We start from the raw sequence: 16027 nt of genomic DNA, 5'->3' as shown, positions 1-16027 counted from the left end.
TAAAAGCATACATATTCAAACTACTTTTATTTAATTTCAATTTGTTGCGGTCAGACTGTAAAAAAGCTGCGACCAATTTAGACCTGACGTCTTTTCTATCTAGTCTAGTTCAATAGCGGAAGCTGCGGTCAGAGGTCAATGTACAGTAGTAACCTGCCAAGCGCAGCGTCACATCACATCACCCCACTCTCTGCCGTTAAAGCATCGCCCGGTGCTGTGTGACCTCATCAGGATGTGATTTTTCTCATCATCACTGGAAACAGAGATGTCTGACAGACTAAATTATTAATTCACAGATGCCCTTGGATTCAACTTTATTGTCAGGATTACGCTTCGGCTCTTCTCCACCGGTAGGTTTTGTCAGTTTTGAGATGTTTATCTCTGGGCACTGGTCTACACAGGTGCTCCCTATATAAATACAGTAGCATCATCAACACATACAGTACATTCAGCAGGGACTCTGTATCATTGCCATTCGTCTACTGGCAAGTTATAATTGTATTAGCTTGTGCTGCACTGGTAAGCTAGCTAATACCATACGCTGTTAGCATCTACGCCTGTGGTTATCTGTGGCTGCTCTTGAGTTAGGTTAGGAAGCTAGCTGGGACTTGACAGCTAGGCAGCGTTAATTAGTTAACTTAAAGCCAGCTTTAGCGAGAAAGCGGTTCACCGAGTAGGCCTATGTCATGAATAAAATGTTTCGAGTCAGACGTTTTGGTTCAGTTAACGAAAACTGAATGCCGTTCTTGGTATGTTCCCCTGGCTCACGTTAACGGCGTGTCTGACTACTGCGGTGCTCGGCTTGTTTTTCTGGTCCCGCAAGCACCTGTGGACAGGTAAGGCGTGCCGTGGCTCACCTGGCTGTCTGTCTGCACATTCTACGCGCACGAGCTGCTTGAAAGTTTCAGTTGGAGAAACGTGAGGGAACCGAGACAGGTCAGATACCAGGGCAGTTAGACGACATGCTATTGTTTTCATAGTGCTAGTGGTGTTATTCAACGTTGTAAAGGACAATATTTGGTAATTTTTTATTTCATTTTTTTCAATTGAATTAACCTTTAGTTTAGTCACCACTTGTCTCGGCTATTGCATTGGCTTTAGGGACACACAAAGCGTATCTCACATACAGACAGGACATTTCATTGTTTACAGTTGTTACACATGTTATAGGGTGAAAGTGTTAATGAATGTATTCTTTTCACATGTATAATGTTATTTCATTTAGGGCTGAATCAGTACTTAATGTGGTTGTGTTTGAATGAATACGATAAGATAATAGTCTATTGTCTGTTTGCTTGGAAAATGTTCTTGCAGTACAAGCCCCCAACAATTATACATGAGGACATGAAACAACATTAAAACAACTGGTAACTGCATGATGTATTACATGCAAATTCCATTATGTAATCCTTTTTGAATTATGACTGGCATATTCAGTATTGGCACTTTGTCAAATGCCAGCACTGCACACAATGTACTACTGATGCAACACATGAAGCAATATCAGTTTGCTTTTATCAAGACACTATCAAGAGTTTGTGTAATCCACTTTTGCAATATGACAAACAGCCTTCCATGTCCCGCCAAGGCTTACTCTTGTGTCACACCACTGCTCCCTGATATTTGAACTCTGTGTCTGGTTCATAACTGTTGCCTGGGTGCCACTGTTTTTTTTTTTGCTCTTTGCCAGTGTTTGGAGCCTGTCCGTGTCGCCCAGCCATGGCACAACAGGACGGCGCTGCCAAGAAGAACCCAGCCATCGAGGCGCTGCACTCCAACTTCCTTGTGGGATCCATCTCTGAGGAGAACTCTGAGGATGAGATCCAAGTCAAGCCTGACCTGCAGCTGGAGGAGAAGGAAACTCCTCGCTCGCTGTCCCCGCTGTCTTCCACTAGCTCAGACAGCAACTATGACATGGGATTTGACTCAAGTGATGGCGCCTTGATCAATCTAAGGTAAGAATACAAACCTGATTTTTTTGCATCACCTCTACTCTCTCAATTTTCATTAATAGTGTTTTCCTGAATATTATGACTATTATATTAGCTACATGCGTGGATGCAACAAATCTTTTCTTTGCAGTTCAATTTTTCTGTACTTCTTTTACTGTCAACAGCATCTACCAGATGTTCAGTAAAATGACCGGTCCACTCCATGACCGCATGTGTTACACATATCTGTTGTTTATTTTTGCTAACATAACATTCAGCGAAGCTTAGTTTTGGAAGCTTAAAATATTTTCCTTACTTGGAAATGTTACTAGTTCTATAGGGAAGATTAGAGTAGTGATATCTGTATAATTTAATTATTTCCGATTTTTATTTTTAACGTATGTACTTGCACCCCTAGTGACGCCTTGAGTTACATTGTATCTTATGGCTAATGCATATGTGAGATACAAAAGGGGATTTCTGCAACTTCACAGTCTGTTCTTATGAGTGCTCTATTGGAGCAGACCTGTGGGTTCAAAATGTTCAGACTGTGTCCCACTCCGCTGAAGGGCCCCTTTTCACAGCACACGTGAAAAAATGTGGTTTAGCTAGCTGCACGCTGCTCAAGAGTTTCTCTGTGTATGTCGTCGGTTGTGAAAGGCTGGAAAAGTGAGCACACAACTTCAGAATGTTGGTCTGGGATAGCTGGAAAGATGTGCACAGTTCACACACCCAGATATTCTCCAAACCGACCGATGGTTTGAAAGGAGCCATTCAGTACTGACAGAACGTTTGTTTAAAGCTTGCAGCAGTCTTTAGTCTCTGTGCCAGCCTCACCCACGTCTTTCAACTGGGCTGGGCTCACTAGACCACTTACACACACAGGGGGGCTTGTGCATTACAGTTTCTTCTAAAGCCTCACAGAGGAGTTGGGTTTGAAATTCAAATGAGATAGTCATGCCCATATAGGTAACTGCTAGTGCCTATATAGAATATCTTCCCCATTATTACCCGCTTACTTTCCAGTTGGCCGAAACGGGTTAAAAACTGCTTTTAAACACGTTTTCATATGTTAAGCTGTGAACGTTGTTTTGTTTGAGTTTTGTATGCCATCTGCAATTTCAGAATTGCATTATCTACAGTATACAGACATCAGGATCCTTGTCTCAATAACTGCTTTGTCCAGTCTGGTTTTAAAGGTGGAGTCGGCTATTCTGGAGAACGGTTGTTGACAAAATACATTGTTGTCAAAATCGGTGAAATTTATCTCCTCACGATCCGCTACCTGTCCATGTTGTGTGTGTGCGCTTCAAAATAATCTTGTGTTAAAACACATCTTTGGCTCTTTAAGTGGGTATGTTGCTAGCTACGATGTGCCCCCTTTGTTTACGTACCCTTAGTTTACATACCAGTTTACAGAGCCTATGCTGTCTATTAACACTGGCATTTCTTTTCAGCACACACAGTGCAAGGTTACGGATCATGCAGATATGTTGACTGAGAGTTTCACAAAGACAAGAGAGAAAAATAGAAGGGGGTGAATTACTGAAAGAGGAGCAACAACATTGTTTTAAAACTGGACGTACTAGATGGGGTTGTCTGACTGACTTCACCATCCCCCCTAGTAGTCTATGTCATAGGACAGACTACATTCTTGCAGCTCCACAGCTGGATTGAAACCGGAGCCCCCATTCAGTAAGGATTAATGTGCCACATGCCCGTTACAACCACACTGGTGCAATAATGCAGTGTCAGTCCACAGAAGCCAGCCAGCTAAAGGAGCCCAGACTCTGCCACACCCTCCAGGCTATCCCTGCCCCCTGCACTACCCATTCCCCGTAGAGATTTTCAGCATGTTTTCAAACAGCTTTGCAGTGTTTAAGGCACCTGCCTAAGCATGTCAACATGTTTGGGGATAGTAAAATGTCCTGTTGTGCATGGAATGTTCTGCTGTCAGTGGTTATACTAAACAGACAGTGTGCTTATATCACTGTTGACAATTTTGCTTTTGCTGTTTGAAGCTTTAGTGGGGCTACATTCAAGCCGGCCAAGGAGTTGACACAAAGTTCATTAAGCCTATCAGTTCCACAAAACTCTCTCTCTGTGTATCTCCAGTATGTCAGCGTTTACAAACTGGTTTCCCACCCCACCCCTCCACCCCCAGAAACTGGCTTTCCAAGAAGTGTCCGAGTAATGTTTCAGTTGTTTTTATTCTACTGCCAAGAAAAAACCTGGGCATACAGCAGAAGGACTACAATCCATGCATGATCAACAAAGGCTTACCTCATGTAGATGCGCTGACAGTGTTGTTGTAATTACATAGAATTCCTCATGGGGGTGACAGAAGTTATACGCACTATCACTTTTTAACTCTTCTTCCCAAATCATTACAATCACTCCTATCGGATAAGGCGAGTTTTCAGGTTTGCTTCAAAAGTTGTTGTTGTTGTGTCATAGATGAAGGTGAAGCTGTAACTCGCCCACAGTCTATAAAGTGTAATCCTTTGCTTCTGTCTCAAACTAGGGCTGATAAGAAGGACCATAACAACGTATCTATTGTTTACGACAGGCCAAGCATGTCAGGGCTGCACCTGGTCAAGCAGGGCCGAGATCGCCGGCGCATCGATCTCCAGAGGGACTTCACCGTGGCTTCTCCCGCCGAATTTGTCACCCGCTTTGGTGGCAACAAGGTTATCGAGAAGGTGATGATTCTTAACTAGCGCATTCTTTAAACGATGCTTAAAGCGCTACCAGCGGAATAGATAATGTAATCGCAATCATTTTGGAACATCTTTCATTTATCAACTCAAGCCAGTGAATACAAATTCTCAAAAAATTATGTGATTATGTGTGTTTGCATCACACTGCTGTAATGACACCTACAGTAAAGAGTCATTATGCATATAGACACAGCAGTAGCTGAGGTTAACCATTAATATTGAAGTACTTTCACTCAGCAAATCAACATTGGAAACTTAAACAATTTTGCTCCTCAAGGTGCTTATCGCCAACAACGGCATCGCAGCGGTCAAATGCATGCGCTCCATCCGCCGCTGGTCCTACGAGATGTTCCGTAACGAAAGGGCAATCCGCTTTGTTGTCATGGTGACCCCAGAGGACCTCAAGGCCAATGCAGGTGAGCTCCAGCGGGATATCTTTGACCGTGCAAAACAACGTGGTGCCCTGTAAAGCTCCAGACTCTGTGAATGCGAGGGATATTGTTGCAGCAAGATGACGTGGGGGAAAATAAATACATTTTGCTGTGGTTGTCTCTTTCAGAGTACATCAAAATGGCAGATCATTACGTGCCAGTGCCAGGAGGGACTAATAACAACAACTATGCCAATGTCGAGCTCATTCTGGACATTGCTAAACGCATCCCTGTTCAGGTACCACCCCACGCCTAATGTGTCTTCCCACAGTGTTTAATAATCTCACCCTTGATTGACTGATTTATCGTCATCCTCTCCCTCCTTACAGGCAGTGTGGGCTGGGTGGGGTCATGCCTCAGAGAACCCCAAACTCCCTGAGCTGCTTCACAAGAATGGCATCGCTTTCATGGGTAAGAAAAGCTTTTTCACTTTGGATATCATTTTTTTGAATCTTTAACTCAATAAACTAAACTTATTTTTTTAAATAACTCACTCTTTTCTCAGGTCCCCCAAGTCAGGCTATGTGGGCTCTAGGGGACAAGATCGCCTCGTCTATCGTGGCTCAGACTGCCGGCATTCCAACCCTGCCCTGGAGCGGTGAAGGTAGGTCACAGTATGTTATGGTATACAAAGATAATCTGGTTGACTGGATGACCTGCTTTGAACAAATAAAAGCAATGTTTCGACGATACAATGAATGCTTCTTGAATTCCCCCAGATTTAAAATTTTATGTAGTAGATGTTTGGTTTGAGCAATATTTCTCCAAATGTGTGGTTTTTCAAGTCAGATCTCTGAGATTTCAGAAAATAAAATGACAACATTTCAATATGTCATTAGGATGTCTGTAAGCTCAATATGTTATCTGTTTTCCTCTCTCAGGCTTGACGGTAGAATGGACGGAGAGCAATCAAAAGGCGAGGATCATCAACGTCCCTTCTGACGTGTACGAGCTTGGCTGCATCGTGGATGTAGAGGATGGCCTGAAAGTAAGCGGGTTCACTGAAAGTTCACAATGCCAAATGAATAATGCATGTGCTTTAGTCTACAGTGAAATCCTTGCGTGTATATATGTGCTGAAAAAGCCCTTATGTTTTCTACTGCCAGGCTGCAGAGAAGATCGGATACCCTGTGATGGTGAAGGCCTCGGAGGGAGGTGGAGGAAAAGGCATTCGTAAAGTCAACTGTGCCGACGATTTCCCTAACCTCTTCAGACAGGTAATGGAAACATTTGGCAGCAGGAAGGAAATGTAGTTTTCTGTGCATTTTATGACTGCAATCATTACCTTTCTCCTTGGTTCCCTAGGTCCAACAAGAAGTTCCCGGATCACCTATCTTTGTCATGCAGCTAGCCAAGCACGCGCGCCACTTAGAGGTCCAGCTCTTGGCCGATCAATACGGCAATGCCATTTCCCTGTTTGGCAGAGACTGTTCCGTTCAGCGACGACACCAGAAGATTATAGAGGAGGCTCCTGCCACCATCGCCACATCTGATGTGTTTGAGGAAATGGAAAGGGTACAGCCCTTTTTGCGTTTTTTTTACTTTAAAGGTGGAGTCGGCTATTCTAAACCATAACCCTTTTGGTAAAATCAGCAAATATCTTCTCACCGTCTGCTACCTGTCCGTAGTTTGTTTGCGCTGAAAGAAAGTCTGGTGTTAAAAGACAGCCTAAACTCCGTAAACGGGTATGTAAACAAGGGGAGTCGGACAGAGACCATCAACGCGTCCAACCAATCAGCTACGGGCAGCGTTTGTGACGTTAGTAAGAACAATGCTATTGCACAGGTAGTTAGCGAGGACTACTGTTGCCAAGGCCTCTGAAGGAGCAGGAAGGGAGGGGTGTATTGGTTTTGTTGGTCAGTTCAAATTTCAACATGCGCTCTTTGGAATGGCTTACTCCACCTTTAAATATACAGCTGATAAATTACATAAATAAGATGGAAGAACAAAGTACATTCAGATTAACTGGACAAATTCTATATGAATAGAGTTGTTTTTTTTCCCCCCTCTCTCCTCAGTGTGCTGTAAAGCTAGCTAAGATGGTGGGGTACGTCAGTGCAGGTACGGTGGAGTATCTATACAGCCAGGACGGCAGCTTCTACTTTCTGGAGCTCAACCCTCGTTTGCAGGTGGAACACCCGTGTACCGAGATGGTGGCCGACGTCAACTTGCCAGCTGCCCAACTGCAGGTCAGTCTCTCTCACGCACACACACACACAGGCCTGCAGCGTTAGAAATAGCACACTGTACGTTTGAAGCATCCCACTGTCCTGTGCAGCAAACACGGTTAGTACGCTTCACCGCTTAGCAATAGATGGGGCCCCCTGTCTCCGTGGCAACCGACTACAAAGGAAGGAGGCGATACGCAGAGACGGTCTCGTAGATCCAGTGGTTGAAGCAGCATTAGGTCACGCGGTCTCTCTTCCGCGCTGTTTGGGATTGTGTGTAAATCAGGTCAGTGTCAGTCAAGCTGAAGGGCAGCGTTGCTAGGAAAGCTTTGGGACCACAGTGTACTGGGTGGTACTGTGGGAGGGACACTCTTTGTCTGGCACAGGGGACGAGGTTATCTTTTTCCTGGCACTAACATAGTTCATTATCTCTCAAAATGGATTTTGTTTATGTTTTGGTTTGGAAAGCGGAAAACATGATGTTTACAACTCTCAGAAAATATAAATACCGGGGAAAACGTACATTGTTCATTCAGATTAAATACATTGTTGTTAACAACTGTGTTGGTGGGTTATGGCTATGAGCTTGTTCCTTAAAGGCGCAGTTTCAAGGGAAGGGTGATTTATTTACATTTGCAGAGCCTGCAGTAATCTTAAATAAACCTGTTTTCTCTATATGTAGTTCTAAGTTAAAAATATTATTGAATAATTCTATTGTCATAATTCAAAACTAAATTTGAGGCACCTCGTACCAAACATAAGACTAGAATTTGTTTGTAAACAAAACTTTGAGCCCTGCTGCTGTACACAACACGATTTCAGGAAGCTTTCTAACCTCAAAAAGTGTTCCACGGGTGCAATTTTTCAGTGAGGATAGTGTTTTTTATTCAGTTATGAGAATATACATTACAAATGTTCACTTCTCTGATACCCCAAAAGTGACATAGTGCACCTTTTTCATTTTCTATGTGTGTCATTTCATACACTTATTGTGTGTTCTACTAATACCATTATCTCCCGTCAGATTGCTATGGGGATTCCTCTGCAAAGAATCAAAGACATCAGGATGCTTTATGGGGTCCAGCCCTGGGGAGACTCTCCCATTGACTTTGAGGGTCTGTCAACAGCCCCCTCCCCTCGAGGCCATGTCATCGCAGCACGTATCACCAGTGAAAATCCTGATGAGGTAAGCCATGCTCTCTGGTTGCACATAACACATCTTCAGCTGAGGTTTACAACAAAGGTGTGATCTCTGTTTCTGTTGAAAATATAAATGTGTCATTCTGTTGTACCATACATAGAGGCCATTGTTTATTACCCTTATACACCCTTCTCCTAATTTCACATAGGATGTTTTGGGCTTTCAGTTGAGTTCATGACGAAATGAAATGTGGTGTGTGTGTGTGGTGTGACTGCAGGGTTTCAAACCGAGCTCGGGGACAGTGCAGGAGTTGAACTTCCGCAGTAATAAGAACGTGTGGGGCTACTTCAGCGTGGCAGCAGCTGGAGGGCTGCATGAGTTCGCCGACTCCCAGTTCGGACACTGTTTCTCTTGGGGAGAGAATCGAGAAGAAGCCATCTCGTGAGTACACAAAGAGGTTTAAAAAAAACATGCCATGTCAGAAAGCTCAATCAACAATCAATAATGTGTAGTGAATATAGATTTTGTGATTTTAAATACGGATAGTTGTCACAGGAATACAGAAGCTGCATTCCATTAGTAGTTGCACTTCCCCTCGTTCACCTCCCCTCAGCCCTTGGTATGACGTACCAGCATACGTTGCACGGAGGGAACTTGGAGCTTGGAGGGAGACTGGGCGGGGGAGGAGCGGGGAATTTAAATGGAACCCACTTGCCTTTGTAGTCGCAATGGACCGTCAGTTACATAGTTAGTTCTGAATGCAAATAATACAGAATTACAACATTCTGCTAAGGTATATTACAGAAAGCCATTTCCATAGCATAACAAACATTGAATTTCGACACGGTTACTCAGATTATCAAGATATTGTTACTTACACATGTAAATTGTTTGCTCCGACGTATTTCCTTATGGTTAGTTTCAACCAAAAACATTTGTTTTAAATAGTCCTATAATTGGCAGCCATCGGTGTTTTAGCAGCAATGTGTAAACTGCAATACATTCACTGGATTGTTCCTATGTAAATAGGATAGTCTAATTGAGGCGTTTTGGAATATATTTATTTATATATTTGTCCTGCGGGTGGCCGCGATGTCCCTAAAAGCATACAGTCTACCGGAAAATAAAAGGAGAAGAAGAAGAAGATGAACTGCAATGCACTGTGGGTGATATCCACCTCGGAGTGACCATGGATGTTCACTTGATCACTCAGCCCTCCGAGGGTCTATCTCACGAAGTTCACTTCAGTTTCCAGACAATTGGAACGACACTTATGATGGCGGCGGGGATTCCCCCGAGGGCAAGTGCCTAGGGAAAGTGAACGAGGGCATGTTGAACGGGTATTGGAACGCAGGGAGAGTGTTTTGTCAAAACCCCCCAGACATTCTTCTGGGCTTCAGATAAGTTACCCACTGGTTTGGTTTGTGTAACAAGATTGAGCTCTGTCTAATCAGAGGAGCCACAATGATTTAATCACTCTGTTTAATCAAGAGCCCACACAAACCCTCTTCCTGCCTGCCTGAAACCAAGGCATTGTCTTCACACCTTTTGAACTCAGGTGGGGGTGTCTTGTCAGCCAAGCTGGAATGAGCCCCCCCCTCCCCTTCTGCCATTGGTCAAGAAGTCTCATATGGTTTTTGATATAAGCTAGGTGTTCCTTCCCAGTCTCAGTCTACTCTTCTCCTCAACCCACCAAGAGAGGTGGAGGTACTAGTCTTCTCTTCAACCACCATTCAAGGTGGACTCTTCTCTTCAAGCACCGTCCGAGGTGCGGGCTTCTCTCCAAACCACCACACTGGAAGGGGGACTCTCCACTGCGAAGGCCCTGCTGCTCACTCTTCTCCTCACCCCACCGTCCAAGGTGGTGGGACTCTCACGCTTGGCCTCCAACAAGGAGGTTTGCTATTCCTTGCTTACCACCCCTGCCGGGGGTAGCTCTCCAGGACAACAGCCTCTCCAGGAACCAGCATCCAACCTGCACTAAGCAACCCAGGAGGAACCAACAGAACCAGGGAACGAACCAAGCTCCCACCAAGGCCAGACCCTTAAGAAGAAGAAGAAGAACTACCAAGTTAAGAGCTACAACCGTAGCCCAGAGACAACAACGCCAGTTAGCACGCTGCTACTGAAGAACCAAAGGACCAACGGAAAACCCAAACTCTGCAACCTTCAACTGGTTTTCCTGCTGCCACCAGATCTTCCAACACATTCTGGTATCATATTTGACCATTGGGCAGTTAGCTTAGCTTAACAATCATGGCTGAAAAGACTGTTAACTTGGAAATGTATATCTACTGATTTGAACTGTTCATTGTTATTTTGTTTCCGTCATTCATTTGTGTGAATATTTTGTGGTATGTCAACCTCTGACACGTCAATCATTCATTAACTTTCGCTATTTGTGGTCATATTATCAGATTTATAAGCTCAATAATAATTGATTTATTAGTAGTAGATGTTATAGAGTGATAATTTGACTAGGTTTGATTAATATTGATTTATTTAACTGATCACTAGTTTCATCATTAAAGACCATTGATAAAACGAGACAAACTTGCTATTATTTTTACATTCTCAAGTGAACATAACATAACTTTAGTAAATTATTAATGTATTGTTATTTTCAGATGTATTTTTAATAGCAAAATTAATCTGAATGAGCCTGTAACCACTACAATGTAGGCTATTGCAAATGTTATTATACAAATAAACTGAATATTAATGGAAATTTAATGTTTTTCATGTAAATTAATTCAAAAAGTGAAACTTTCATATATTCTAGATTAAAGGTGGAGTAAGAAGATTTATTTATGTTCATTTAAGTGTTAAATCGCTCTTTATTCATACAGTGTTCACTTATATAGTGTGCACGTTTCGTAAAGCCGATCTCTCAGTCACCCGCTCTGCATATAATCGGCAAATAAACTTTTCGGGATCCCACTACTGATATCCAATCAGAAGAGAGAACGCTACAAACCGGCACCCGTCTCACTGCCGGTGCACGGGCAGAGCGACAGAGTGGTGAATGTTTATTCGCCTACAATGGCCGAGCAGGTGTAAATCCTTCCCAATGTCGGTTTTGATGGTTTTTATCATGTTTTATCACACTTATGGATCTGAGATGATGCTAGATAACTCGCTGCTTGAAGACCGCAGTGCATTAATGTGGTGACGAGGGAGGGGACTGCTAACTGCAGTCACTGACAGGAAGTTAGCTAAACTGACCATTCCGCTTACTGATCCTTTAATCAGACAAAGTGAAATGAAACTACAATAAACATACATTTCAGAACGTTGACGTTTCTGTATTATAAATCCTTTTTTTATTTGTAATTATCTTACCTTAATCTTTTCCTAGCAACATGGTGGTGGCTCTGAAGGAATTGTCTATCAGAGGAGACTTCAGGACCACAGTAGAATACCTCATTAAGCTGCTGGAGACTGAGATGTTTCAACACAACACCATTGACACTGGCTGGCTGGACAGGCTTATCTCTGAGAAGATGCAGGTATGCACACACACATGCTATTATTGTGACTACTGCATGCTCTTTGAGGAAACTTAAAATGAAAACACATTATGTTTTTGAGATACTGAGCCATAATATCAGTACCACAATCCATTCAAGTGTTGAGATAATAGCAAGACCTTGTAGTTTGTCCTTCTGGCACTATGCAGTTTTGAATTTGGGCTCGAATGTTATTTCTGGATAAGACGTAAAAAGTGTGTGTTGTGTGCAGGCCGAGCGTCCAGACACCATGCTGGGAATTGTGAGCGGGGCGCTTCACGTGGCAGACGTCAAACTGAGGAACAGTGTGTCCAACTTTCTGCATTCTCTGGAAAGGTAAAAAAAAAAAAAAAACATGGCGGGTCACGGTAATCCTTTTTTTTTTTTTTAAGCAGTAAAAATAGAACAAAGCGTTTGCATTGTTTCAATAGAAAACACAAGACATTCTCTACTCTACTCCGACCAGGGGCCAGGTGCTGCCGGCACACACACTCCTCAACACTGTTGTGGTGGAGCTGATCTACGAAGGCATCAAGTACGTGCTGACGGTGACGCGCCAGTCTCCCAACTCCTACGTGGTCATCATGAACAAGTCTTCTGCCGAGGTGGAAATCCATCGGCTCAGTGACGGAGGGCTTCTGCTCTCCTACGATGGAAGCAGCTACACTACCTACATGAAGGAAGAGGTGGCCAGGTTAGCTTTAGAAATTATTTTTTTTCAAATCAAAATCGGCTTTATTTTTATAGCCCAATATCACAAATAGAGATTTGCCTGAGTGGGCTTCACATCCAGTACAGTATGACACCCTCTGCCCTTAGACCCTTAGCTCGACTGAGAAAAAACTCCCAGTAAAAAAAAACTTTAACAGGAATAAAACATTTAGAAATCTCAGGGAGAGTGACAGAGAAAGGGATCCTTTTACTTGTGATTTGTGATGTATAGATGAGATAAAATGACACTTTATTTTCCATTGGCACTGAAATCTGTCTTGAATCACAAGCTCCAACAATTATAAGACAACACAACATGAAGACAAGCAAAACAGGCATAATTAAAAACATAAATAATGAATTTGACTGGGGTCCAGCCCTGTAAGAGTGGTCATATATAGTCTGGGGAGTAACAATCACTTCTTTGCCCTCCTGTACTGACTCAGCAGTGACATTCGAATAAATGAATGTTCATATTTGTTTTTTCTGCAATCTGGAACCCTATAGCTCCTCCCAGACTAGTGATCTATTTTCCCACCACAGGTATCGCATCACAATCGGCAACAAGACTTGTGTTTTCGAAAGGGAGAATGATCCTTCGCTGCTGCGATCGCCTTCAGCGGGAAAACTCATCCAGTACACAGTGGAGGATGGCGGCCATGTCTTTTCTGGCCAGTGCTACGCTGAAATAGAGGTACAGTATGGCATGGCTTATGTGTGTGTGTTCTTTGCAAGAAACATGGAATCAGTTGAAATTAGTTTTATTTTGTTTTGAGGGTTGTATTGATGGAAAGTCTGTTCATGTGAATTCCAGGTGATGAAGATGGTGATGACCCTTACAGCTGGGGAGTCTGGTTGCATTCACTTTGTGAAGAGGGCTGGAGCAACGCTGGAGCCTGGCTGTGTCATAGCCAAGCTGCAACTGGATGACCCAAGCAGGGTGCAACAGGTACTGTGGGTCTGGCTAATGCAGTTAGCATATTGATTATAGGATGTGTGCAAAGTAGGGATTTTACATACACCTGCTAGAAAAGAACACAATGTGTAATTATTTGTTAGTTATTTGTGTGTTTATGTTTATTTACGACAGTCACTTTTAGAAAAACTAATAAAAAATGTAATCAAATCTGAAAGTCTGGAGGCAGACTTTATGGTGGAGAAATAGCCTACTCCCAATGAATGTTGCACTTCTGGTTAGGTAATAATGAACAGTAAACAGTGCAAACTACACATGTTGGACTCTTGTGCAGACATTATTCAGGGTTACTGCAGGTTTATTTAACTTGCATTTAGAAAGGGTGGTTTACTAATTTCCTACTGGAACTTAACTATTGACAATGAAAATGAAAAACAATGTTGTAAAATGTGCGTCATAAGTGTTTGTGTTGATCTTGTAGGCAGAGCTGTACACAGGGGCCCTGCCTTCTATCCAGGCGGTGGCTCTGAGAGGGGAGAAGCTACACAGAGTCTTCCACAATACACTGGATCATCTTGTTCACATAATGCATGGCTACTGTCTCCCCGAGCCTTTCTTTACTGCTAAGGTAGGAATGCATTCACACCTGGGTCCATGCTGATGCCAAGTATCTTTCAACAGTAAGCAGTTCCCTAAATATACGCCTCCTGTATTCTGCCTATAGTTGAGAGAGTGGGTGGAGAGGTTGATGAAAACAATGCGCGACCCCTCGTTGCCTCTGCTGGAGCTTCAGGACATCATGACCAGTGTGTCCGGCCGCATTCCCCCCGCGGTGGAGAAGTCCATTAAGAAGGAGATGGCCCAGTACGCCAGCAACATCACCTCTGTGCTCTGCCAGTTTCCCAGCCAGCAGGTACCCCACCAACACATGTATAGCACCATGCAAACTACATCCCCACATTTCTGCTTAAACGCTAACAGAAGAAGTGTTGTTTAGCACAATAGTGTTTTTTTTTTTTTAATTCTGTCTTTATATTTCATTAAAAAAATGTGTTCCACGGGAATTCTGGTTGTTTCTGGAGAAAGAGATTAGTTATGTATAGATATACAGTATATCACTATTCTAATACTGGGCTAGTGAGATCATCATCAACACATCAGCTCAGTTTGACTTTCTTGACCTTTTGCATACAAAATATTTCAAAATATCGTCAGAGTGAACACATTTCTGTCTAAGTAAAAGGGTAAGCAGCGTGTGTGTGTGTGTGTGTACGTATGCAATAGGGATTGTGTTTATACATATAGCAGTTGGGTTCATTCTGAGTTTCTAATATCTATTCTGTCTTATTTAGACTACAATGAGAAAACATGTTATTTCAACACTAGCTTCATAATTGAAACAATTCACCAGCTTTGATTTGTGATTACAAGTAAAACCTTTTTAACTCTTTCATATTCCTTTAAATGTTATGATTTTTAAATTCACGCATCATTTATGAAAAGCAAAGAAAGACCGGTATAATAATGTGGGTGTTAAACCCAGTTAGGATCTGAGTGTATAACTGTGGGGTCATCGGTACCACTAGGATTCAATGAGTCTCCAGCGCTGTTGGTATAAAATACTAACATTGTTTATCCCCTTTTGTTTCCAGATTGCAAACATCCTGGACAGCCATGCTGCCACTCTGAATAAGAAGTCAGAGAGAGAAGTCTTCTTTATGAACACACAAAGCATTGTTCAGCTGGTGCAGAAGTCAGTATGATACTATAATATCTCAATATAATACATCTCTATATAATACATTCACACATGGATCACTTTGTTTTGCACTGAATGCACAAATGTTAAATTTTTGAGATAGATTGATGGATCTGGTTTCTGTTTCATGTGCCCAATCAGTGTCATTATTCTTACTACGCTGTTTTTTTTTTCTCACACAGGTATCGCAGTGCAATCCGTGGTCACATGAAGGCGGTGGTGATGGACTTGCTCAGACAGTATCTGAAAGTAGAGATCCAGTTTCAGAATGGTGAGGAACAGCAGACACACAAGTTATTGGTTACACAAGTTCATAGTGAAGATGTGTTTGTCACACATTCAAGAGAAATGTTGCTCTTACGTTTGCGTTTAAAAAAAAAAATTGCACTTACTCATTATGTCCACCTGGTGGAGCTTTTACACAATAAACCCATCAGCATCTGTGACTCTGAGGTTCCCTTTGCAGTATTCACCAAAGCTCTTATGTGTTGGTTTTTACTCAACAGGACACTATGATAAGTGTGTGTTTGCACTGCGCGAGGAGAACAAAGGCGACATGGCCAATGTGCTCAACTATATCTTCTCCCATGCTCAAGTCACCAAGAAGAACCTGCTGGTCACTATGCTGATTGTGAGTGTCTATCCTTGCTGAGTCAGAACGGTTTAAGAGTCTTGATTTTGAATGCTTACTTGCTTTGCTCTTTAAGTTGTGATGATACTAATATACTTATGGCTTAGTGA

The 16027-nt window shown here is 42.7% G+C and overlaps 1 protein-coding gene across 6 annotated transcripts in view; it reads left to right on the top strand.

Annotated features, from left to right (window-relative positions):
- The first annotated feature begins 204 nt into the window (after positions 1–204).
- The window catches only part of acaca (acetyl-CoA carboxylase alpha), a 40069-nt gene continuing 24246 nt past the window's right edge, over positions 205–16027 (top strand). For 3 of the 6 annotated variants that reach the window (XM_080041085.1, XM_080041084.1, XM_080041081.1), the window contains exons 1-23: positions 205–350; positions 1691–1955; positions 4456–4633; positions 4929–5067; positions 5211–5320; positions 5412–5493; positions 5588–5686; positions 5964–6070; positions 6189–6299; positions 6388–6597; positions 7101–7271; positions 8275–8436; positions 8669–8832; positions 11750–11900; positions 12133–12236; positions 12367–12594; positions 13155–13305; positions 13426–13560; positions 14009–14155; positions 14252–14440; positions 15180–15280; positions 15469–15557; positions 15793–15917. In XM_080041085.1, coding sequence (XP_079897211.1) covers positions 1720–1955; positions 4456–4633; positions 4929–5067; positions 5211–5320; positions 5412–5493; positions 5588–5686; positions 5964–6070; positions 6189–6299; positions 6388–6597; positions 7101–7271; positions 8275–8436; positions 8669–8832; positions 11750–11900; positions 12133–12236; positions 12367–12594; positions 13155–13305; positions 13426–13560; positions 14009–14155; positions 14252–14440; positions 15180–15280; positions 15469–15557; positions 15793–15917 — 3189 coding nt within the window. In that variant the 5' untranslated portion in view covers positions 205–350; positions 1691–1719. Of the gene's footprint in view, positions 351–917; positions 1021–1690; positions 1956–4455; positions 4634–4928; positions 5068–5210; positions 5321–5411; positions 5494–5587; positions 5687–5963; positions 6071–6188; positions 6300–6387; positions 6598–7100; positions 7272–8274; positions 8437–8668; positions 8833–11749; positions 11901–12132; positions 12237–12366; positions 12595–13154; positions 13306–13425; positions 13561–14008; positions 14156–14251; positions 14441–15179; positions 15281–15468; positions 15558–15792; positions 15918–16027 lie in introns of those variants that run through there. The other 3 variants (XM_080041086.1, XM_080041083.1, XM_080041082.1) reach the window with 2 other exon arrangements.

Source organism: Ammodytes marinus, assembly GCF_949987685.1.
Source record: "Ammodytes marinus genome assembly, chromosome: 14".
Classification (NCBI taxonomy): Eukaryota; Metazoa; Chordata; class Actinopteri; order Uranoscopiformes; family Ammodytidae; genus Ammodytes; species Ammodytes marinus.
This window is presented reverse-complemented; position numbering and strand designations above follow the sequence as displayed.